The sequence below is a fragment of the Patella vulgata genome, chromosome 4 (genome assembly GCF_932274485.2).
Source record: "Patella vulgata chromosome 4, xgPatVulg1.2, whole genome shotgun sequence".
NCBI lineage: Eukaryota > Metazoa > Mollusca > Gastropoda > Patellidae > Patella > Patella vulgata.
In genome coordinates, this window is record NC_065882.2 from 75,878,816 (window position 1) to 75,905,307 (window position 26,492).

Consider the following 26,492-nt stretch of genomic DNA (forward strand, 5'->3'; position numbering starts at 1 on the left):
GCAAAAAAAGGTTGAGAACCACTGATCTAGGAGGTTATACCGATACTTATCATGCGCAGTTATACATTAGCCGACGATTTACTATATTTACATGTATTTATCTATAAAAACGCAAGATCTTATCAAATCTATTGTTGCTTAGCTTCCATAGTATAAAAAGATCTGCTGACAAAGAACATTGATTTTTAAAAATGTTTCCTTGACAAGAAAGGGGATTATTTATGTCTTAAATCCTGGCCATAATATCAATAATATAAAGACGATTAACTCAAGAGGAATGATAAACAAAAAGAAATCAATAAAAGAAGACAGTAAATTTTGAATTCTATATAATACATTAGGCCTACACGGTCCATGATTGGGTCCAGTCCAGATTAACAGCATCGATTCTGGAAATCTGATCCATTTCTCCGAATTTGGTATAGGTCGATAAAGTGCATCTTTTTATGTTGGACGCGGACTCCAACTGATCCTCTGGTCCATGGACTTTTAGTCAGCAAATCGAACAACATCAAAATAGTTGATAGAAGACATGTCAGGGTTTGTCAATTTCCTTTCGTTTTATTTATGTAATTAGATTCACCTTTTCCATATTATGTACACAGAGATCCATCTGCTTCATACTTCGAGTATAGATCTCTGCCTTAAAGTTACAATTTCATATTTTTAAGTTATATTTTTAAAATGTATTAAAATAAAGCCCTAAAATAGATGGTATCTATAAACAGTTCTATCTTGTTAACGAATAATCCTATTAATCCTATAATTCACTATTGCCAGTTGAGAAATTGGCAAAAATATCATTTTCAACTTCAAATTCAAACGTTTGAAGATAGCTACTCCATGGTGGGGAATAGAAAAACAAGGGAGGTAATTGAGAGGTAATTGTGTTATTATTTCCGGTGTGAAGATTTTTAAGTGTGAGAATGACACCTATGATCTTATAATAGTTAGTTGACAACCTATTGAGCAAAAGACATAGAAATAATTATGTTTTGACATTCTTAGAAAATATGAAATTGTAACTTTAAATGACCGTCATGTACAACAATAAGTATACTGTTCTGTAATGCCGTTCTTCTCCGTTCCCCATCTGTCATACACACAGAGACTAAATAAACTTTTGCAATTTTATTAAATGGAAGCAGAATAAATACTTAATAAAAAATTTGCGACGTATACTGAGTGTTTTCGACTAAAAATCGCCCATATTGAATTTAAAATGTCGGCCAACTAGCTTAGTGTCTGTTCTAAAGCAGAGCTAACTGCAGACAGACAGCCTAAGTTTAGTATGATCTGTTCAATACCAGATCTAGATTTGCCAGGGTAGCAGCACTACTAACTTTCATATAGGCATGCACATTAGGATCAAACTATCATGGGTTTTATAATGGCGCTAATCTCTTCCCATACGCACCAAACTCGACATATTCTGTTGGAAAATCTGAAAGATTAAATTCATTTCACCTCCTTGTGTCAATCAACTACGGACAGGTCCTACTTACATTGCCAGATATCCAAAGGGAATATGACCAATCAGACATCAAGATGCAGGAAATCATATTCAAAATCTAATGTTTAAGAAATAAAAGGGGGTTTAATGTCATACTGTTTTGCTCCAAGTGAGCTAATGAAGATAGACATGCACAATACAGTGAGGGAAATTTTGCCGGGACAGCGATGCTGAGGCCTACTATTATATCAAATTCTAACTTCCAAGGGATATTTTATGTGCACACAGCTGTACACAGGACCTCGTTTTTGTTTTGTCCCATCTAAATGTTTAGACAGCTGTCCTTGTCACGTAGTATATCTGATCTTGTTGGGTAATAAAACCAGGTTGCTAAGCATAAAACGTGGTATATATATTGTTGAGTATTAATTCAAGGTTGCTATGCAGCCATTTGTTTTTAGTCTACATTATTTCACAATTCAAAGATAAGAACTTTGGTTAGTAATTAACTCAAGTCTAATTATCAGTATGTTTTATTTACACAGCAGTGTCGTATTTACATATAACAATTAAACCTATATGTATTATAAATATATATACTCACTTTATCTACATATATAAATAAATCACTTAACAAATATACATATATTGTATCAATAAAGAGTTTTAACATTGTAACTACTATTCTTCTATCTAGCTACACAACATAGGTATTTAAATATCTCTCCTTAACTACCATATCTTAAAATATATACAATTTTTACCTTGTGCTAGTTGACTCCTTCTTCAAGAAAAAATACAAATTTGTATATCACAAAAATCATACCTGAAGTATATTATATTAAAAGTTGTATTATCTGAAGTCAAACTCCTAGAGTCTCCACAAACCATGTTATGAATTACTTAAGTTTCTAAATATCAGAAACACACATTAACACGCAAAATGCTCTCTTTACATCAAAAACAACCCAATAATTCACAATATTAATACTGTTTATTTCAAAGAGTTTATTATTATCTACCAGGAATGTAGCGTGATTATTCTCCTTCGCGACAATCCAATACCATTTTACGGAATCTCATAGCAGAACTAGGTCTTGGTGGTGTAGTACTACGAGAAGTCCCAGGTGGTGATGGGGTTAATTGTGTCCTTGGGCTGTCACCATAGCGATCTAGAACTTTATTGACCGATACAACTTTAATTCGACCAGGACTGATGCTGTGATGAGATCTTGTTTTCAACTTTTCATGTTTAATATCTTTATGTGGATGACATGGTATATTTTGGACGGTTGGGGTTACTTGGTGGGAAGCTTTAAGAGGACTAGGTTTACTGGGAATAGAATGTAAGAGGGGTTGAGCTGGACGGAATTTGACACTGCCTGGGGAGCTTGGAACTGGGTTTCTGAAAGAGAAATTGAGTAAGATTGACATCCCTTATAAAAATACCTGTTTCTTAGCAACTACAAAACTTATTGATTTCAAAGAAATTTTAAAATTTATAAGAAAATGAGCAAAACCCTATATGAGCGAAATGGGGTTTAACATCCACTTAACATGAAGTAGATTATTACAGGACTAACATAGGGTATATTCTTATTTTAATAATTCCCTTGTGTTGATCGAGGTTTCCAGCAGTCTGGGGGGAGGACAGGGGAATCAGAGAACCTGGAGAAAACACACAAGGTTAGGTAAATGACCCTACTCCCTTATTTGTCACATACCAATTCTGAGGCTCGAAAACCCAAGGCCGGATTAAGGCACAGGCCAGCTAGGCCATGGCCTAAGGACCCGCCCTTATAGGGGCCCATTGTAATGATTCTGTTTTCACTAAGTTCTCGCTTGGTTCAATAAATCCTCTGAATAATCTGCTGGTACAGTAGAGCCCGCCCTGATAGAAGCAACGGGTGAGTGACAGCTTGAAATTGTTTATGCCACTGTTGTTTCTTTGATTAAATCATTAAATGGATAATCGAGACTATGTTTTTTTATCGTACCGACTTTAGTAATGATAACCAAGGCTAGGCTGAAAATTCGATCACTAAATTCTCAGTTTAGAGTGGATCAATTTGACTGAAATTTTCAGCAAATTCCTGTTACATTATCTAGTTTTTAACTAGTATTATAGTGAAAACTGCCAGCTCTTTATCTAATCTCCCATTATGTCACTTTAAGGAATGATGCATATCAACTTACCGAACACCATTAATAACTGGCTTTGTAGAGTTGACATCCGATGATAACATCTCCTTCTCTAATAAACTTCTTTCTTCTCGCAATTCTTAAAATAAAAACATTTACTTACATAACGCTTAGAAAATCTTTCTGTATTTGCTTTGTTTGTATTTTGTTGAGCGGTTTTCTACATAGAAAAGACTTCATGTTGAAAATGTTTATGACAAAAGAGAGAATTGAGGATTAATGTCCACTTGACACAAACCTTAAGCAAAGAGAGAGAGAGAGAAAAGAGGTTTTACGTCCACTCGGCACAGACTAGGTCATTTTGGGACTAAAATATGGTTTAATTTTATTTCAATAATTTGAATGCGCATAGGGGTCTTTAGCAGTGGGAGGAAACTGGAGAAAACCCACGAGGTTGGACAGGCAACCCTATTCCTTGTCACGTACAACCGGGGATTCGAAATCACGCCAGTTGACTCAATGACAGGCCTTATGATACAGCGCGCACATGCTAACCATTCGGCCATCCAACCCCGCTAGGAAACCAGAGGACCCAGGCAAAACCCACAAGGTTGGACAGGCAATCCACTCCTTGTCACGTACAAGCTGGGAATCGAAACCATGCCACTGGACTCAATGACAGACCTTATGATCTAAAGTGCACACGTCAATCCATTTGGCCACCCATCCCCCTGTTTGTGACAGATTGCAACAATTTATTTTCCACACTTATGAGACCAGAATATATTTTACCTGATAAAGTAGGTTCTCTTTCCATCGTAGATGAACTACAGCCATCTTGAAAACAGGCTTCATCCTCTAAACATTGTTGAAGGAATGTAATATCTTTTAATAAATGCTCGATTTCTTTCTGTAAATGATCCCTGAAACAAAGATTTAACAAACCAATGATGAAATTACATATCTTTTATTTTTTTAAGCAAGATTTATGCCCTAATGGGATTTACGCCTTAGGCCTAATGGGATTTATGCCCTAATGTTGAAATAAACATAATTCATTGCGACATTGTTGTATATGTCTGAACTCTGAAACATGTCTTGATTACTTCTCGATCAGTACATATACTGGAATAATAAAATGTTTGGGAAATTCTCTCTTTTCGATTTTTTGTGTTTCAAGAGTTGCCTCCCTTGCTCAGACATTGCTAGAATTTTAGGCTTTTTTATCGACTTGCCAAATCAATTTCAATTTAGTGGAGATGTCATGTTCGTTAAGTGCGCTGATTAGCTGTAAACAATTCTTGTGACTGGACATAGTTGAAAGAACATGAGATCACTTGATCAAAACGCACCTACAGTGATATGGCAATTTGTGGTAATCGCTTCGGAAATCGGTGTCAATAAATTTGAATCAGATGGATGCAAATCATTTTGGCTAATCAGTGGTTGATAAAACACCTTATGTGAAGCTTGAAGGCCAGAGACTGTACAGAATAGCGAGTGCTTACAGTAGACGACAAAGATCAATCCACTTGATTTGCGTGTTGTTTGTGTAATGTGTCTTGTATGCGGTATAAAATATGTGTCCTAGGTCACTATTGGGTTGTTATGTGTGGTGACGTTCTAAATTTGACAATATTAATGTGGCTTACAAATTTCTTTTGTATTTATGTAATTGATATTCCAACATTATGAGATAAAAAAAAGTTTATGATAAATTTAAACAAGCCAACAGTGAGGCTGATGTCCCCCGCCGAAATAGGAAAATAATTAGAGGACACATATAAATTTATCACAAATTATCTTTTACAAAGTATTGAACAATCAAACAGTATATCTTTACTTATAGTCTAACAATCAAAGTAGGAGAGTTATTGTTTTCCAAAGTCTCGACCAATCAAATTGTGTATCGCTCTGCTTACCCTGAGCAGAAAATGCTCATTATCAAACTTAGTCAAGGTATTACTGTAATGAAACTATACACCAAGTTTCATCAATCTCACTTAATTAGAACTAAAGTTATCGTGTCCCAAAGCATCAACCAATCAAATTGCTTATCTCTGCTTACCCTAAGCGGAAAATGCTCATCTTCGAACTCCATCAAGGCATTGACCTAATCAACACATACACCAAGTTTGAACATTCTAGCTCAATTAGGAAGAGAGTTATTGTGCCCCAAAGTATCAACCAATCAAATTGCTTATCTCTGCTTACCCTAAGCGGAAAATGCTCATCTTCGAACTCCATCAAGGCATTGACCTAATAAACACATACACCAAGTTTGAACATTCTAGCTCAATTAAAAGTTATCGTGTCCCAAAGCATCAACCAATCAAATTGCTTATCTCTGCTTACCCTAAGCGGAAAATGCTCATCTTCGAACTCCATCAAGGCATTGACCTAATCAACACATACACCAAGTTTGAACATTCTAGCCCAATTAGGAAGAGAGTTATCGTGTCCCAAAGCATCAACCAATCAAATTGCTTATCTCTGCTTACCCTAAGCGGAAAATGCTCATCTTCGAACTCCATCAAGGCATTGACCTAATAAACACATACACCAAGTTTGAACATTCTAGCTCAATTAGGAAGAGAGTTATTGTGTCCCAAAAAGTGTGACGGACAGACAGACGGACAGACAGACGGACGGACAGACGGACAGACAGACGGACAGACAGACGGACAGACAGACGGACGAACCCATTTTAATAGTCCCCTGCTTTCTTCGAAAGGCGGGGGACAAAAATAAAGATTAAATCATTTCAAACCAACCTTAAACTTGTAACAACCTCATCAAACTGAAGAAAATTTAATTTATCATTCATAGACACCACTTCACTAGCTAGATCAGCCTCACTGTTTAACCTAAAACAGTCAATATTTATAAAATTCAAATAAATTCAATACTATAAATTATAAATTGCAATACATCCCTTAAAGATACATTATGTAAGATTTAGATAAAGAGCTGACCATTCTTACAATAATAGTTCGAAAATATATAATACATAATGAATTTATTGAAGATTTCATTCAAATTGCTCCATTGCGAGCGAAGATATTAGCTTTTGAAGGTTTGACAAAATGTGTGTATTAAGTGCAACCATCCAACTGGTTTTTCAAAGCTTAGCCTCGCTTCACCATTTTTTGGTTAAATCAATTTATAAAGAATTGTACCTTTCATTGACTGATGATGATATCATAGGTGTATCTCTACCACTGTCTGATCTAGCTGTTTGAGGTCTTGGTGTACTACAGCCTGATCCTGTTGAATCAATGTTTAAATAGTAATATATAATAGAATGCTTGCTTTACTATATATTTACTTTCTAGAAAAGTACTATAGTCTAACATTAACTAAATGTTTGATACTCAAAAAAATAGTAGGCCTAGTTGGGAAACCACCAGCCAGGATTCAGATAGTCAATGGGGCGGGAAAAGCTTAACAAGAAACAGTGAACTGAAATAAAATGGGGTTTAACGTCCTACTGTTCTGCTCCAACTGGGCTAATGAAGACAGGCATACACCACACAGTTTGCCATGAAGGAAATTTTGCCCAGACTGTGGCGCTAAGGCCAACTCTTATTTCGAAATTCCAACTGTCAAAGGATCGTTCACATGTATGCCAATATGTACACAGGACCTTGTTTTTGTCCCATCCGAATGACTAGACAACTGTCCTTGTAAGGCCCTCCGGCAATGAACCCTTGAAATAACAATAGACTATAATGCCACAGTCTGGTTAAAATCTGCCTCTTAGCACACTGCATGGCTGTCTTCAAAAAAGTTAACAAGCGGTTGCCATGCAATATACGCCCACACTTTGCAAGAGATGGACATAGAAAACAAGCTAAAACAAAAACATGATTTTTCGTACAATCAGGGGCCATAATCCAGGAAGTTAAGCTCTCAAATGCCTGAATATCGAAAGGGACTGAGATCTTTACAATATAAAGATATATTTTAAGTTTCATCAAAATTGGACAAAAATTGTGACCTCTAGAGGGTCCACAACCTCCGTCCAGACGGACGGACAGGGGCAACGACACTATATGTCCACATGAAAATGTGGGCGTATAAAAACAATTTATTATTATTTTTGATGATCCAGTAGTATATAAATAATTTTCCTATCTATAATTCAATTAACAACTTACTGCTAGTCTGTAATGCATAATTAAGTACTCCTGAGTTATGTTTAGATATAATCTTTTCTGGATCGCTGTAATAAATATTATAATTTGTTTTAATAATTAATTACATATCATTAATTGACATGGATAAATAAAGAAGGCCTTTGAATTTGAAAAAATCGATTACTGCAAGACTCATTCTTTTACAAAATAAATCATGGAGGGAGGGAGAGAGAGAGAGAGAGAGAGAGACAGAGAGAGAGAGAGAGAGAGAGAGATGGGGTTTAATTACCACTCAACATAAAGTAAGTAATATTTGCTCCAACAAATTGTACATAAATTTGTATTTCAGTAGGAGGAAACTGTAGGATCTAGGGGAAAACCCTTGGGGTTATGTGACTATATCTGTACTGCATGTCAAGTACAAGTCTGGGGTTGAAACCACACAACTGACTGACAGACCTCATGATTAAAGTGGACTTTAGAGAGAGAGAGAGAAATGTGGTTTAACGTCCACTTAACACAAACTAGGTCATTTTGGGACTAACATATGGTTCAATTTTATTTTAATAATTCATTTGCATGTAATTGTCTATGGCAGTGGGAGGAAACCAGAGAAAATACACAATTTTGGACAGGCGACGCTACTGCTTGTCATGTACAAGCTGGGAATCGAAACCATGCCACTTGACTCACACATTAAACCACCTGACCACCCAGCCCTACGTGTACATGTCACCCAAGTAAAGAAGTATAAATAATAAACCAAGACCTACACTCCTCCATTATTAGCCTTGTCTTTAACTCCCTTTACAAAAAATACAATTTCTTGTATTAGCCTTTCTCTGATTTCTGGTGGTTCAGGTAATTTTGTTGATTTAGGATTTGTCTGTGATTCTTCTCTAAATGATCTCCAAATATCTAATAATGTTTCTACCTGTAAAAAGAAAATCCAATATAATAACAAATTTACTTCATGTATTCTAACCAGGGTACACCGGGTACACATAAATTAATATTAAAACCCAGTAATTTCAATTTAGCAAAAGGCACAAATTCTATAATAGGTTAATGAGTATACCACATTTCATAAAGATATCTTTAACAGTTTAAGAGATATGCTCCAGAAATGAAACTGGGACAAATGAATGAGAGGAAGGGGCTCATTTCAATACCTCTCCTTTAACTTTGTCTCGTGTGGACTAGAAAGGTGAAAGTTCAGTTAGATTACAATCATACCTTGAATCTTAATTGATTCAAATTTACAAAATCAAAAACAACACAATAAAAATCAAAGAAAATATTGAATATTTAGAATAAGTAAGTGTTAACCTAATATATATATAGAGAGAGGAATGGGGTTTAACGTCCACTGGACAGAAACTAGGTCATTTTGGGACTAACATATGGTTCAATTTTATTTCAATAAATTGCTTGCGCGTAGGGGTCTTTAGCAGAGGGAGGAACCGGAGGACCCGGAGAAAACCCACATGAAAGGATAGGCAATCCTACTTCTTGTCACGTACAACCAGGGAATCGAAACCATGTCAATTGACTCAATCACAGACCTTATGATACAGCACACGAGCAAACTATTCGGCCCTCTCTCCACCCCCCCCCCTCCTAATATAGAAGTGCCAAGGTATACTTTACAAAAAAATCTGTATCCCTTCGACAATAATCCCTACCTCTTGATGAAGTTCTAAACTTTGTTCAATCAAAGATTCTCCCAGCATACTTCGTATTTCCTGAGTTTCGTGAGGTGAAATATGTTCTTCTATTAATCTCCATAATGAACTGGGTGGGTTATATGCCACCATATCCATGTTGACAAAAAGAACTTATTATTTAAAGTCAAAATTAAATTTATAATATCACTGTCCAGTGCCAATTTTCAACAAGTTTCAATCCTACCATATTCCTGAAATGACAAAATTAAAAAAAAATGTCTTCTGAATTATCATTGTTCAAATTTTGTTTGGCACTATTAAATAATTGGGTAGGCCTACATACCATTTAATAATAAATACAATACAATAAGTCATGATCCACAACAATCTGATTAAAAGATCTATATTTCGTTTCGTTTTTTTATACTTTCGATGGCCTACACTACATGAAGATCTGACCGGTTGGTCTGGAATGTCGCATCAGGGGTCGTACGAGCAGCTTTTGACTCTATGTCGGACATTGATTAATCAATCAGCGTTGATGTTTCAAGTGGGTTACCCACAGTTCCGTGCATCAAACACCAAGAACTCGTCGTAACAGGCCGTTTCATTGGCTGATCCCTCACTTCAACCAGAATGCCGGTAATATAACAACTCTTCCAGACCCTAGTGTAGTAAGACAAGTAAAACGAAATTTTGACAAAAACGAAACGAAATAGGATCTGTGTTTTAAACAGATTAGATCCATAATATCTTAATAACTAAACAAGATACATCTAATTAAAAATACTGTGAAGATTGTAATTAAAATACAATGCAAACTCAAAAACAAAATAAAACTGAACATGTCTGCATTGTCTTGTGTGTACAGGTTTTCTGCACAATGTGCCTGTCAATAAATTATACCTGGGCATAACCGGGAGTCATAATAAATATGGTCATTACTCATGCCATCTAAAACTGCTCATGTTTACTCCACCCAAATGTCAATAAGTGTCTTTATACTTCAATGGCAAAGAACAGAACATCCTAGTGATAGTCAATGAGACCCTCCAGACATCCAAAGCTGTTTAGCATTTACTAGTTTTAGGCCAATAGTTTAGTAATTGTAATGAACCATGGATATAGTCCGATGTTAAATTATTATGGCTATGCTGTAATAGTAGATTTAAGATTTCATATATTGCAATATTATGATGCTTCCAGCCAGGATACTCAAAAGAGGTGTTTGGAAAGAGGTTTTATATCCCTTATACCTCATACTGCAATATCTCATGTACCTAGTTTAATGAAGGTTGCTTTTGGATTATGTTAATAATTATTTTTTAAATCAATCTGTTAAATAAAAATAGATTTCTATGAGCAAAACTTCAAAAATTTGGGGTTTAAATGTGGAAGGTGAATTTGAACCACTGCACTGTGTTTAAATACTATGTCTATAGTTCTGTGATCTAACACTTACACAATAGCATGCATAGTTACAATTTTGTCTTTTGATAAGTTAATTTCATTATTTTTAAATGACTCTTTTTCAACAATCTAATTCCTTATTAGTATCAATTAGTGGATCTAATGTACATTCTCTTACTCTTAGAACCATGGACCTTATAATACATTATAAGGTCCATGTTAGAACAAAGGCTATGGTGGATTATAAATAGATTAAGAAAAATCACAAGAACATTAAATCGCTTTGCAAGTTTCACTAAAGAAAGAAAAATTTTCAGGTCAGTGTCAATCAATTTCCACTTTTTCATGAATGATCTAAAGAGCGAGAATCCATTTTTCAATATATTCAGTGAGAGTGACATTTATATTTTACATGGGCTTATGTGGTAATGCATTTTTACACTTTATGTTACCTCTTACATCGAAATGAAGTCTCAAATCATAACAAATGCGTCCTTAGTTTCCAATCGCCATCTTGAATTATGAGCGGTGTAGATGTGTTTATGAACTTCCGGTCTGTAGATAAATTGACCGGGGAATCTGAATTTAATGCTCTTAAAAGATGAAATATTATTAATATTATGTACTCTCTTCCAATATAATTTTGAAAAATAATTACCGTTAATTTAAACAATCATGGTTGATAATTTACTAAACTATTTGATAAAATTTTCTTGAATGAATACTGAAATCTTTTTCTAAGTAGCAGAGCTGGATAACAGTTGTACACTGTGCTTTTGTACGTTGACTACCAATACTAATAAATAAATGTATATTTATTGAAACTTTTATTAAAAATAAAATTTTGAGTAATAAATATTTTGTTTTACCATATACCTAGTTCCCGAAACCGTTCCTGAAGGAACTACCATAAACCCATCCCTTAATCTGACCTAGAATATAGGTGAAAACAATATTAGTTCCACTCCCACACCCACCTGGCACACAAAAGCCAGCTTGCTTTTAAAAATCTCAGGGGAATATGTCAAGAATGTAATTATTTTTTTTTCCTAAGACATGTTTAGAGCTCTTTATCTGTTGGAGGATAACAGAGAATCTAGATTAAACTAACCAAGTATAAGGGAAGTAAATTCTTTGTTTGAAATTTCATAAAGACTTTTTCTACCAGATGTGCAAACATACATTTCTATACAGAACATAAAATAAACAAATATTCTTTTAATCAACAACCATTTTATTTTTTTCTTTCTGATTTCAGAAATTCTGTTGAATGTTATTTAACAATGATAATGATAAGCAACAATTTTTTTACAGGTTATTTGAAAGTTCATGGAGATGGAAAAGTATAGTTAATATTGAACATCATAATTAAAGCTATTTTGTAACAACAATACAGTATAAAACATTTTCAAGTTTATACCTACGATTTGATAAATTATGTCATCCTTATTGGTTTCTATCAAAATAAATTTATAAAATTTCATTCATATTTTGCTACCAAGGAGCCAGATTGTTCTATCTCTTCTTTCAGCGGAAAATTGAATTATGGATTTTTTTTTAGATTTTACACCAAGATCTAGCTCCAAAAGAAATTTCAGACAACAATTAGGATTTTTAATTTGTTTTTTTATTTTAAACTCTTTAAGCTGTTCTTAGTCCCATTAGAACCAGAAAATTCTATCTCCTGCTGTTTAAGGACATACTACAGTCTGATTTCAAGTATTTTGTCAATTGAACTGAGACAGCATGAATGTTATTGGTTATATTTAGTAATACCACAAAGTTTCTTTTGATTTCAGCTGAAAACTGACAAATCCTGTATATGGTTCTGAACTTTGAACAATGTTATCTCGGAAATGATAGGTAGCAATTTATAAGATTTTCCTAGAACCGGGAATATGTTAAATGATACAATATAACATAAATTATTTTTCAACAATAATATATAGCAATTAATATTGTATAATAATATACAGAAATTACCAGTACCAATTTTATGTATATACTGTACATAAATGAGACAGATCCTTTCGCTAGTTTTATTATTCGTGAACAATTTTAATAAGACTGATCAATAAAGTATAGTTCAATCATATAAAATATATAACAATAGTTTAGCTTTATGTGAAACAAGAATTGGTATAAACATAGCACTATAATTTAAATGAACTATTACTCAAGATAAAAAAAATATAATATAGAAATATCAATTTACATGTACCGGTATATTGTATAATAATTAAATTCCCCATTACTTATTGTATAGAATAGAGATATACATTGATATGTAAAAAAAAAAAAATAATTAATTTAAATGAAATATGTACCAAAGATAAAAAAATATATAGAGATATTAGAGAATATAAGGTAGACAATGACTTACTTTGTCTCTATAACAATTGTTTAAGATTTTGCTAAGGAATGTAAATAAGTAAAACAACTGCCCTATATTTCTAAAGGATCAAGTTATAAAAATACTAATTATTGTTAATTATTGAAAATGGATGTGTGGGAAATAACGGGTATCTGAATAAAGAATATGTAAGTTTTAAATAAAAAAGAATAGAAATGGAATCGATTAGGGTTTAACATCTCCTTAACATAATGTAAACAGGTGGACCTTGTGTTTTTTGTACCATCTGACCAACTAGACACACTTTACCTCTCAGCCAAGGGTGAGATCTGGGTTTGAGAAATTGCAAAGACTCTTCGCAGTCCATGCTGGGATTAGCACCGAGATATTCTGGTTAAGGGGCATTCAAACTACCGCTTAATAACTATGATACACTCAAATAAAAGAAGAGTTGATCAAAAACACAATAAACCCCCTAGCACTTCCATGGTGATAACAAGTATTGCCGTCGTCAGTATAATGTTCATTGTTCAATAATCATTGAGAATCTAGCTTGTTCACAGGAATTAAGATTTTACATGAAATACGAAAGTCGTACACTATGCTTATAAATTTCTGTAGATTTTTCTGTTTATTTCTATAGCATGGACAACCAAATTTTTGAAGGCTTTCCCATCATCCACTTCTTTCAGTTTTTATGAATCTTAATTAATCATCTAAATTAAATAGCAGAAATGTTTATGTATCTAAATTAAATAGTAGAAGTGTTTATTATCAAAATTATAGAGAAAAAGTGTTTATGAAAAACCCTATAAATCCATAATAAATCAGTTAAACCTGTGTAGGAAAAATAATAACATCGCACACAAGGTGTTTAATTAACAAAAAGAAAAGTAACAAATCTTCAAATAAATAAAAAGTGTATAAATGTAATAATATCTAATTTAGAACAAAAACACATACATGTACATATGGAAAATAGCTACTATATATTTAAAGCGACGTTTCGAAGAGTAATCTTTTAAATATGCTAGTAGATGTTTTCCATAAGTATGTGTTTTTGTTTTTACCCTACCAAGTTATTAAATGCCACTTAAAGATTAATATCTAATTAGTTTCAGATCTTAATTCAGATATAGAACAAGAAAGATCTTAATTCAGATCAGAACAAGAAAGATCTTAATTAACATGTGAAGTATCGATCTAGTGTCCTTTAATTCTGACAGTTCATCTCAGAATATTAAGGACCATCTGATTCGTTACACTTTAATGAAATTTTTAAAGTCAAAAATGAATATCATGATTGTAACCAGACCCTGAGTCCACAAAGCATTCTCAGACTTAAGTTGAGAATTTACTCAACTTTCAATCACTGTTTATGAGAAATATCTTTGATCCAGAAACACACAACTTTGCACATAGTTTCTTTTTGATGTATTTGATACGTTAACACAACAAAAGTTTTAATAATGGCTATATTTTAGTTAAAATAAGGCAAACAATTTTGAGTAAATTCTGAACATAAGTCTGAGAATGTTTTGTGAGAAGAAACAACACAAAAATAAAAACCATTATCTTGCATCAGATTTTTTAAACGAATAGGTAGAGATCCAGAATAAATGATGTATTAACGTATAAAAATTGAAAAACATTGATCTAAAAAAAATGATTGCTTATGAAGTCAATAAATAATAAATCTATCTTCAATTGTTCCCAATTGTTATTCCTCTAACAATAATATGTGTGCATGATATTTTAATAAATGTAAACATCAAATTGTTTTCAAGATATTTTTGGCACCGATTATCTATCATGCCTAGTCAAACATTTATAGCAAACAGCAGGTTTATATATAAAACGAAATGAAAAACGAAATGGAGTTTAACGTCCTACTGTTCTCCTCCTACTGGGCTAATGAAGATGGGCATACATGTATGCCATACAATGTGCTATGAGGGAAATTTTGCCCGGGCAGCGGCACTATGGCCTACTCTTATATCGAATTCCAACTCCCAATGGATCTTTTACATGCACGTCAATGTATACACGGTTCATTGGTTTTTCATACCATCCGAATGACTAGACAACTATCATTGTCCGGCCCTCAATTCTGCACCACTGAGAAGGGGAATCCACAACAGAAAATCCCGATGAACTTTCTCGGCTAATGCAGGATTAGAACACGCGACCTCCAGGCTAGCGAGTCAGCGTCTTTCCCACTTAGCCATCGTGGCTCCCTTTTAATATAAAACATGTAATATTGAGCTATCAGAATCATAATAATCATTTTATATGGTTTAAACATTTTGTGCACATTTTCCTTGGGAGCTTATTATAAAAAGTGTGCGTGAGAGAGCCCAGCTTAGAAGGACCAGTTTTTCCAACAGCGTTAAAGTGAAGCCTGTCAGTTTTATCACATATTAATATAAATATGGTGAAATGAACAGTTCACAAATATCTTTTAAAACTTGTTTTTTTAATTCACTTCACTCAGTATTTGTTCAGAAAGGTTATAGTCCACAGCATCCTCTGTATCCCCAGTGATCTCATTCCGTTCTACTCCTCTATACCATGGATTCATTTTCAAATTATCTGCCCTTGATCATAGTTTGATTCTACGATCCAATCAAAAAACAGTTTACAAACCAGCCTTAGCCTTATTGCTTACATTCACAATAATATGTCAGCTTGTTTGATGCAACAAGATGAGAGTTACTTATCTTCACCAACTTCCTTTGTATTTGACGATTTCTTTGATTGGTCAATAAAAATAGCACAGTCATCAAGGGCAGATAATTTGAATACGTGTCTCCCACATCGATTAGCCCAGGGGTTAGTGGAGTAGAACGGAATAAGACAACTGGGGATATCGAGGATGAGTCCACGGTTAAGGGTTAACCCTCTAAGCACGAAAGTGCAATTTTGTGATATTACCATTCTATCAATTGCAATGAGGATGCAAACAGTGCATAATTTTAATTTCTTCTAGCTGGTGAATTTAGCCAGTCTTTATTGAGTATTATAAATACATATGTTGATAAACTTGTAAATTCTTGAACTAGAGTATTCTTGAAAGTATTATTCACTTAAAGAGTGAAACTATACTATTCTGTGTCCAATACTATATCTATATATTACACAGTTTGAATTGGAAACAGTTTGTTAATCATGACATATTACCACTTTGCCACTTTACACACACACACCATGGACGATGATAAACAATTTATAACTAAGTTTATTTACAACTAATAAATTTAATAAATAGTTTTTGATAACTACACAAGACAACATCCTTTCTTGTGAGGTACCATAATATAGTATATATAATATATCTATATATGAATCCTTTTGGATTCATTTCTGTTTCACTTTTATAAATAAATATATAAATCCATTTTTTATGCTGGTTTAAGTATTTTGTAATATGAAATAAAAGAGTTATTGATTAATCTGTTTTATGTTGATAAGGTATCCTCTCTAACAGAGCTCGTACTATATTTCCTGGTACTGTCTGATGTTTGTCTATCAGTTTCTGTATTTCATTTTGCACCTGTTGAAATAAAAGACAAATTATTAAAGCTGCTGATCCTGTATTTTTCGGACAATATTGAATTGATCGCAGCTAAAATAAACTCAAATTGATTATTTAACATTTAATCAAGAAAACAAAAAGTCAACAGGATGGATAAAATCAGATTAAAAAGATGCCAATTAAAAGACTTTTCCCACAGATTAAAGAGAGGCCCATCGAAATGAAATGGGGCTTAACGCCCTCTTACTGTTCTGCTCCAACTGGACTATTGAGAGAGAGAGAGAGAGAGAGAGAGAGAGATAGAGAGAAATGGGGTTTAACATCCACTCAACACAAAGCAGGTCATTTCGAGAACAATTTTATTTCAATAATTCGCTCGCGCGTAGGGATCTTTAGCAGTGGAGGAAACCAGAGGACCCGAGGAAAAAAAACCCATGAGGTTGGACAGGCTACCCTACAATGACAGACCTTATGATACAACGTGCATGCACTAACCATTTGACCATCCACCCCCCCCCCTCTCCTTATATTCAAGGGGCCAGCACCCTGTTATAGACCAAACAATAGCCACTAGTTTTTTGGCATGATTAACATAGTTTTGCCATGTGGTTATATATCTACTAACTTACTTGTTGTGAAAATAATTCTGGTGTTATTCCAGGCTGAGGATAAATAGGTTCACCAAGATAAGATCTGTAATAAATACACATTTTGTTTCTCAGAAATGAAATGGGGTTTAATGTCCTACTGTGGGCTAATGAAGACGGGCATACGCCATACAGTGTGGTATGAGGGAAAGTTTGTCTGAGCAGCAGCACCAAGGCCTACTCTTACATCAAATTCCAACTGCCAAGGGATCTTTTACGTGCACGCCAATGTGTACACGGGACCTCGGTTTTCCGTGCCATCCGAACGACAAGACAGCTGTTCTTGTCAGCCCCTCCGTCCTGCACCATCGACAAGGGAAACCATGCCGGAAAATCCTGATTTATTTGTCAAACAAACATATGAATGGAATGGGGTTTAATGTCTGTCAACACATTTATTGGGTCATTTTAAGACAAACATGTGGTTGCATGTGCAATATAAGGTAAGAGAATTTTGCCCAGACAATAGCATTTCTGCCATCAATTTCCAACAGTCAAGGGTTTGCATTCACCTCTATTTTTCATCCCATCCAAACTACAGACACACTTTCCTTATCATCCACCCTTGACAAAGTTTACGCAGGGAATTTCCTATTTTATGGCCCTAAGTCTACCCAGGGAATTTCCTATTTTAAGATCCTAAGTCTACACTGGAACTGCATATTTTATGGCCCCAAGTTTACACATGAGCTGCATATTTTATGGCCCTAAGACTACACATGGAATTACCTATTTTATGGCCCTAAGTCTACAAGGGAACTGCATATTTTATGGCCCTGAGTCTACAAGGGAACTGCATATTTTATGGTCCTGAGTCTACACAGCAACTACATATTTTATGGCCCTCAGTCTACACAGGAACTGCATATTTCATGGCCCTGTGTCTACACAGGATTTGCATATTTTATGGCCATGGGTCTACGAGGGAACTGCTTATTTTACACTACCTAAAATATCTTACAAGAAGACACTAAAATATTGAAATATTTACCTCATTTTGACAGGGAAGAACCCATAGATAGGTACAATAGGTAGTCTTGTCCATTCATATATTTTTCTAAGTAATGCTTGAACAAATTAACATAAACAGTATAATCGCCTCGATCATCATTACTAAAGTCGGTACGATAAAAAACAGTCTTGATTATCCATTTCATGATTAAATCATGAATGGAAGTCGACCAGCAAATCCTAATCCAATAAACATCACAGGCTAGCGATGAGAGATGATTATGTCTAATTAATAATTTAGATAACATTTCAGACCTAAAGAAAGACCTGCAATAGGCAGATTTAGCTCTTGCATAATATATGTTTAACTTTCAATTGATATCAATTTTCATTTAAAAGTTATCAAACAGATTTCTCTTATTAAATCTGCTGATTGGCATTTGTATTCTATCTAATCTACATGGCTTAACCATGCTGAAACTTACTCAAATTTATCATTTATTTATAAAGCAAACAAAACCGAAATATCAACAATAAATAAGAGAAAGAGAGAAATGGGGTTTAACGTCCACTAGACACAAACTAGGTCATTTCGGGACTAACACATGGTTCAATTTTATTTCAAAAATTTGCTTGCGTATAGGGGTCTTTAGCAGTGGGAGGAAATCGCTTGTCACATACAACTGGGGAATCAAAACCACGCCAGTTGACTCAATGACAGATGTTATGATACAACACGCACGTGCTAACCATGGGCCATCTAAGCCACCAAATGTGAAAGGAATTAGTGCTAAATACACAAGATTAAATGATACCCAGGTTACAGTGATATTTGACTGCAATATGAAACTTACATCTTCCTAATTTAGGTGTTCTAAAAGCTTCTCTACAGTTTTGGGTGAACATCGGAACAACAGGCTGAAATGAAATGGCAAGATTTTATGGAGACAAAAGAAAGCCCACAACTGTTGAAGCTGTTAAAACTTGGGGACGAAAAGGGATAGTGCACAGTAAAATTCAACATAGAATATAAATTAATTTGGGGATGAAAATGGATAGGGCATGATAAAATTAACATAGAATATAAATTGGATAGGATTAATCTCTCAAGTAATGCAATTGCAATAATTGTGGACAAACCGACTACATCCTACTACATAAAATTAACATAGAATATTAACTGGACAGGATTAATCTCTCAAGTAATGCAATTACAATAATTGTGGACAAACTGACTAGGGAGACAACTATATCCTACTATATAAAATGTAAAACATAAAAAATGATATTAAAAATGAAAGTAGATGTTAACATAACATACCACATTAGCTTGAAGAGCTACTTTAGCAAATCCAACTCTATTGGACCACATTATTCTGTAATATTCATCTCCAAATAAAGCTTCTCTTACTCCACCTAGAAATACACAAATAAATACATAAAATATACATTCCTTTAATGAGCACCTGACAAAACTAGATCATTTGGGGATTATCATATAATATACCCAGCTTCGCCCAGGGCCCAAATCGCCCAGTGCCCAAATTCACCCTGTGGTCAAATTCACCAGGAGCCCAAATTCACCCGAGGCCTAAATTCGATGGCCTAAACATTCACAGCGTCATGCTGGTTAATATGATACCACATAATATGTGGAGGTGAAGCGCGGACAAAAAGCATGATTTGCGCAGGGCCAGTCCCAATTCGCCTGGAGTCCCAATCCGATGGCCTCAAACATTCACAGAGTCAGTTTGATACCACATATGTGGGGGTGGATCATGGCAACTCATACAGACATCTTTGATTTTATTTATATAGATATCTGTATTTCATTAAAGCCATTGACCGTCATTTCAGAGATTTGGAATCAGTTGGAAACTACAACACTGTGAAAGTTAAATTCCACTCTGTATTGATACATATATGTTGAATTGAAAATTTCAAAAGATTTAAAATAAACAAGACTATTATTCATTCGATTTAATCCCAATCATTTTAACTTTGGGGTTTTTTTTCTAAATTAAATATAGAAGTTAATTTGAGCATATTTTAGTATGGATCAAGTCGTGAAAATTTAGATATTCTCTGAAAAATGCGAATGACAATCAGTGCCTTCAATTCACTTGAATAAATAGGAATGAAAATCGAAAAGTAGAAAACTCTACAATGTCAAGTAGCAGGCCTTACTTTCAGTCAACTGCAAAATAAAATGCTTGTTGCATAGATGACAGAGATATGATCATGCAAGATGTTAACTGGAGAAAGATTGCCAAAAACTGTATATAGTTTAACACAACACTTGTGTAGAAACCTCGGTCCAACAGGAATATGAAAACAATGGATCGAGGAATCCGATACGGAAGTGTCCTTCACTAGATAAATATTAAAGTAGATAAACAATAGCGACACTAACACTGTTTTATTTGTCAGATATTATTAGACCAACGTTTTGAAGAGGTACCCTCTACTTCTTCAAGGTAATAAATAAATATTTAAAAATAATCTCTAAGGAAACAGAAATGACATCATAGAGAACTATGACGAAGAGTGCTGATGTACCGAAAAATGTTTTAAAAAAAAAAGTATAAAAAGTACTAATGGGAAAGATGGTTTATTACTATATTATTACTATTACTGGTTTAATAATATCTGACGATAAAACAGTGTTAGTGTCGCTTTTTTTATAGTTTGACAGGCAGAGGAAATGTGTCAAGTCTGCTACAGAGCAATGATAATTCGTCCAGCCAAGAACTAATTACCTGGTGATATTGATAACAGGTGACCATCATTTAAAACATTAACACAACTCTGTACAGTACCAGGTGTAACATGAAATACCTCCATTAATAAACGCCAACCTAAAAATATCAACATTATATCACTTGTTAACACAACATTTTACTAAATAAATTAGATCGAAAACCATAGTTTTGTAAACAAATCATAGCCTCCTATTAAAAGATTATTACTGGTATGCTTATAACAATATTAATTCTTGTATTAATATAGCACAAAATTTCAAACCAAAGTCTGCTCTGTGTTTGTGTGTGAATTAGTTGCTGAATTTCTCTGGTAGGTTGTTCCATAAAACAGCAACCTTCTAAGCAAAGCACTGTGTTTAAAATATTGATGACTCTACGACATGAGGATGTATTTAACAGTCAACCACAAATTACAGGTTTATAAAGTGAAAAGGGGTTTAATCTCCTATTGTTCTGTACATTCAGACCCGTTTTAATTTTTAAATACTGATTTTGTTAAAAGTACCAATACAATAATTGTTTAATTTTATCGACAATTTACATTCTTATTCCTGTGAGTGGTTGTGTAGGAAGGGGCCCCAATGAGTGGTTGAGTAGGTAGGAGCCCCTGTGAGTGGTTGTGAAGATAGGGGCCCCTGTGAGTGGTTATGTAGGTACAGGCCCCTGTGAGTGGTTGTGTAGGTAGGGGCTACTGTGGGTGGTTGTGTAGATAAGGGCCCCGTGAGTGGTTCTGTAGGTAGGGGCCTCTGTGAGTGGTTGTGTAGGTAGGGCCCCTGTGAGTGGTTTTGTAGGTAGGGTCCAAAGGACATTAATGCATGTACACTTTAATATTGTTAGGATGGTCTTCGTTCTGCATCAAAAGGGTTTATAAATACGGTAAGTGTGCTATGATGACCAGTTATTTGGTTTGAAGTTAATTCCAAAAATACATGTAAGCTAGTCATGTAAACTCCTTAAATAAGTATCAGATTTCTAAGAGTATATATATATGTCTACCTGGTACATGCATCAAGAAGCGATCACCCACTACACGGATTTGTCTCCCCTTTTCTAGGATACAGGTGGCAAGAACATAATAGAAATCTATTGGTATAGCGCCATGATAATATACTAATAAAGCTGGTCCATCAGGTATGTTATCCAGTCCATGTACTTCAAAACCTAGAAAACAAACAGACATTATCATGAAATGAAATGGGGTTTAACGTCCTACTGGGCTAATGAAAACTGGTATATACACCGTTCGGTGTGCTGTGAGGGTGATTTTGCCTGGACAGCGGCACTATGGCCTACTCTTATTTTGAATTCCAACTGTCAAGGTTCTTTTACATGCACGCCAATGTGTACACCGGACCTCAGTTTTTTGTTCCATCCGAACGACTATACATTATCCCTTGCCAGGCCCTCCATCCTACACCGCTGACAAGGAGGAACCATGCTGGAAAATCTTGATGAACACAGGGTCTTAAAGTTAACGAACCAACGTCCTCCTCACTGTGGCATTTGGCTACCCTAACATTAAATGAAATCAACATGGTGTTTCAATAAAGGTAGTTTAAACTTCTCCATGTCAAAGAGAGATTTAACTCCACTCAAAACAAACTAGATCATTTCCGCACTAACATATATGGTACAATTTTATTTGAATAATTTGCTTTCGCCTAGGGTACTTAAACAGTGAGAGGACAACAGATTACCAAGAGAAAACCCATGCGGTTGGGCAGGTGACCCTATTCTAAGTCATTTACAAGCTTGGGATGGAAACCACGCCACTTGACTCAATGACAGACCTTACAATCTAAAGTGCATGCATTGGACTACCCAGCCCCAATACAACTTACAGTGTAAGAACAAACTGATCAACTGTTCATGTTCTCATATTATCAATCCTGTCGATCAATCTTAAATTTAAGATGATGTAATAATAATTTACCATGCCATATTCTAGCTTGTCCTAACCATAGTACTGCCAATGTCTTTCTCGCACCATCCCAGAAATCTCTTGCATAAGCTTCTTGTAATCGGTGACGTTGACGATAGACGAGTAAGAAGAGGACTGATGCATACAGAAAGACTAGTATTATTAATGGTAGAAGAAATGATATAATTATAGGATAAATAACCCAGAGAACCCAACTTAAATACTGTATATCAAGTTGACTAAGCTTGGTCCAACCTAACTGTATATAGAATATCGTTTGATTCAGCATGTTATTATGGTCCCACCAGGTGGCATTACTATACAACATAACACATAGCCATGTAGTGCCTTCAATATAAAGATCACTCATTGAGCTACCAACATTCAACTAGTATCTTACATCACCTGAAGTTAAAAACAAAACAAAATATAAAAATTCAACGTAGTAGTAATACCATTTCTATATGTAAGTAAATGAGTTAGGGGTTGTTTTTTTTCTGTCCCATAGCATCTTTAATAGAAGGCTTGATCTTGCTTTAACTACGTACATCTTATCAAGACCTTCCTGTAATACACTGCATATTTCGGCACTAATGTCAATTGGCTACCGACCCAGCTGGCGAGCCTATCAGATTCCTTGATCATCGCGAGCACACGCTTTCAGCTAAAATGTCTACCTGTGATAGTTCAAGGTTCGTTCAATATCAAGGCTTCCATGGAGGTCGCCATGTTTGATTTGAGTGTGTTTGAGCCACAACCTCAGATTGGACGCAATCATTCACGTGTATGTAGTAAAGGGAAATAATGTAGAGCTATAAGTTCAGGAATTGCAGACCAGTCTAGCAACTTGTAGATGTTGTAAAACTTGTGGTCATTGCTTCGGGAAAAAGGTCCCATAAAGGAATTTTGTCATTTTTCAAGTCTTCACCAATTGGTACAAAACAATTTTTGATTTGACTATACTGTTAGATAGGGATGTTCAAATTAGTTTGTATGCAAAATTTTAGACTAATCTGCAGAACCACTGCTGAGATAAAGATGTTTTAAATTGTGAATAGCCCTATTCTTTGGAACCTTAAAATAGACAACAATGGGTTGAAAAGCACATATTAACGTACTTATACGAATGAACATCAACTGATCTATATTTTAACTTGGTTGTGATTTCTAATCAGTTATGTTTGGTTAATCTGATTAAAACACAGATCCTATTTCATTTCGGTTTTATAGTTCAAAATTTTGTTTTACTTGTCTTTACTATACTAGGATCTGGAAAAGTTATCATTATTGACGTGTTCTAAATGGTGTGAGAGATCAGCCAATGAAACGTTCTGTTACGGCGGGTTTTAGGCGTGTTTTGTACGGAACTGTGGGTAATCCACTAGTAACATCAATGCTGATTGGTTAATCAAATGTCTGTCATAGGGTCAAAAGCCGCTTGTATGACCTCTGACGTGACCTATCGCTACAACTTGTCAGATCATCATGTAGTGTAGGCCATTGAAAGTATAAAAAAAAATGGAACGAAATATAGATCTGTATTTTAATCAGATTGATGTTTGGTAAAATATGTTTGTAGTCCAAATTGAATTAGTTAGTACAGTCTACAAGTTTATTTCCTTTTCATTTTGTTGAATGTGGATCTGCCATTTTTAATTACTGGTACTTCTGCATTGCCTTGGGGATATGTTTTGCTTAGTTCATCAAGTCTTCTAATTACAAATAGCGATTAAGACCCTAAGATCTTAAAATGTATATTATGGATATTGGATATCAGGAGCCAATACTTTCATGGTAAGATAACAACATCAACACTGATTGTAATGGGCCAATATTGAATTCTAATCCATGTTTTCAATGTCAAATATTATGGATAATATTGAGTAGGAGTTATAACCCTTTAACATTCAATTTACTAGTCATGCATATTAATTAAAAGATAACTGTTTAAATTTATGGGAATATGTAATAATGCAAGATTAGCTGTAAGAATGGAATAGAACTGGGATTAATGTCTCATCAACACAATAATTGGATTATTTTCATTAATTTCTATGCCATGGTTACGTGCAACGTGATGGTGGGAAAGTTTGGGCATATATCAGTGTTTCTGCATCTCTTCATCTTATTACAACTCGCTTTTTTTTGACAACCGAATGACTAGTCACATTTTGCTTGTCAGCCCACAGGTCACTGGTGCCACCATTGACAACTGAGAACCGACATGAAAAATCCTGCGGGTTCTTCCTTGACAACACCTGCTGGATCCAAACTCTGGACATTATTTTCGAGGTTTCCAGAATTGTTTATCGGATAAACTTTATCCATCTATCGATCAGTATGAAGTATTTTGAAATCTTCAATTTGCAAAGTATGAGGTTGTGATTTTCCATAATTAGGTGAGTATAAAGTTGATTAATATTAATTTAATGGAACGGGTGACAATAACCCTTTAAAGGTCTTCCTCACTTGGGTTTATATCTTTAAACAGATTTTTTATAGACTGGATATTCGAGAACTCGTCTAGTAGAATGTAAACACATTTTTTAAAAGACTTAATTTATTTACATCTCGAGGCCAAGGATATCAACTCACCACCCATTTCCATTTTAGTTTACCTGGGAGATCCAATACCGAGCTGATCCAAAAAGGATCACGGACTCAAAAGCTGTGGTTGAGTTCATACGTCAGTTCGAATGCGACAAACTCTAAATTTTAATGAAAAATCATATGGACACCGATATCTACCTTTAATTCTAAAGAGCGTCTACAGCGAGTTGCCCCCCTTAGTGTGTTCCAAAAAAGTTATTTGAGAGAGAGAGAGAGAGAACGTCTACTCGACACAAATTTGGTCCAATTTTATTTCAACAATTCGCTTGCGCGTAGGGGTCTTTAGCAGTGGGAGGAAACAGGAGAACCCGGAGAAAACCCACGAAGTTGGACAGGTGACCCCACTCCTTGTCACGTACAAGCGGGAAATCGGAACGACGCCACTTGACTCAATGACAGACCTTATGTTTTCAAGTGAACGCGTTGAACCACTAGACCTCGACTAAAGGCTGTTGTTTGAAGTTATTTGTTATTCCTCTGGCAACTGGTGCGCTCAGCTTCACTATTCCTTCCTCTTCTTGTGGACAGTCCATATGTGTCACTAGGCGAATTGGGCCGCGGGCGAATTTTGCCCCCTTCCTAGCGAACCTAGTGCTTGATAACGATAAGAGAATACTTATCGAAACGTTGTGCTTGTGTATAATAAACCAGTGATTGTTGTCCCATATAACTGTGTCAGTTTTGTTATGTTTCCAATTGCTGAATGCCACTAAAGGATAATATATAGAGGATATTTGTCGTTTTGTCGTGAATAAGATATTTTATTTCATCGAGAAGCAAGAAAAATTATATTTTCACGAATGCGTAACAAATGCTACGCATTCGTGAAAATATAAACGTTTTCTTGCTTAGAGATGAAATAAAATATCTTATTCACGACAAAACGACAAATGTTCTATTTT

At 34.7% G+C, this 26,492-nt stretch overlaps 2 protein-coding genes across 4 annotated transcripts; both read right to left on the bottom strand.

The window, feature by feature from the left end:
• Positions 1-1,992: 1,992 nt before the first annotated feature.
• LOC126819311 (coiled-coil domain-containing protein 24) lies at positions 1,993-11,388 on the bottom strand. 2 transcript variants are annotated; one of them, XM_050547293.2, is made up of 9 exons: positions 11,264-11,388; positions 9,420-9,652; positions 8,508-8,668; positions 7,756-7,820; positions 6,775-6,862; positions 6,370-6,462; positions 4,388-4,518; positions 3,650-3,734; positions 1,993-2,858 (listed from the first exon to the last, which is right to left on the bottom strand). In XM_050547293.2, the coding sequence occupies exons 2-9, from the start codon at positions 9,555-9,557 to the stop codon at positions 2,492-2,494; spliced, it is 1,128 nt and encodes a 375-aa protein (XP_050403250.1). In that variant the 5' UTR covers positions 9,558-9,652; positions 11,264-11,388; the 3' UTR covers positions 1,993-2,491. The 2 variants fall into 2 exon arrangements, with proteins under 2 accessions (XP_050403250.1, XP_050403251.1); XM_050547294.2 differs by having other exon boundaries at positions 11,271-11,349.
• Positions 11,389-15,748: 4,360 nt separating this feature from the next.
• Positions 15,749-25,717, bottom strand: LOC126819312 (transmembrane protein 68). Of its 2 annotated transcripts, none has more exons than XM_050547297.2 (9): positions 25,599-25,717; positions 22,993-23,385; positions 22,056-22,220; positions 21,057-21,155; positions 19,619-19,713; positions 19,152-19,215; positions 18,338-18,413; positions 17,329-17,392; positions 15,749-16,717 (listed from the first exon to the last, which is right to left on the bottom strand). In XM_050547297.2, the coding sequence occupies exons 2-9, from the start codon at positions 23,348-23,350 to the stop codon at positions 16,613-16,615; spliced, it is 1,026 nt and encodes a 341-aa protein (XP_050403254.2). In that variant the 5' UTR covers positions 23,351-23,385; positions 25,599-25,717; the 3' UTR covers positions 15,749-16,612. The 2 variants fall into 2 exon arrangements, with proteins under 2 accessions (XP_050403254.2, XP_050403255.2); XM_050547298.2 differs by having other exon boundaries at positions 25,576-25,717.
• Positions 25,718-26,492: the final 775 nt, after the last annotated feature.

Excerpts from the sequence above, each read along its gene's own strand:
- LOC126819311 (XM_050547293.2), bottom strand. The coding sequence starts at position 9,557 with ATGGATATGGTGGCATATAACCCACCCAGTTCATTATGGAGATTAATA. Across the intron at positions 7,821-8,507 it reads AAGGCTAATAATGGAGGAGT|CGATCCAGAAAAGATTATAT; the intron begins GTAGGTCTTGGT and ends TATTTATTACAG. Across the intron at positions 6,863-7,755 it reads TTATGCATTACAGACTAGCA|GATCAGGCTGTAGTACACCA; the intron begins GTAAGTTGTTAA and ends TTGATTCAACAG.
- LOC126819312 (XM_050547297.2), bottom strand. The coding sequence starts at position 23,350 with ATGAGTGATCTTTATATTGAAGGCACTACATGGCTATGTGTTATGTTG. Across the intron at positions 19,216-19,618 it reads TAGCTCTTCAAGCTAATGTG|CCTGTTGTTCCGATGTTCAC; the intron begins GTATGTTATGTT and ends ATTTCATTTCAG. Across the intron at positions 17,393-18,337 it reads TTCTTCCCTGTCAAAATGAG|ATCTTATCTTGGTGAACCTA; the intron begins GTAAATATTTCA and ends TATTTATTACAG.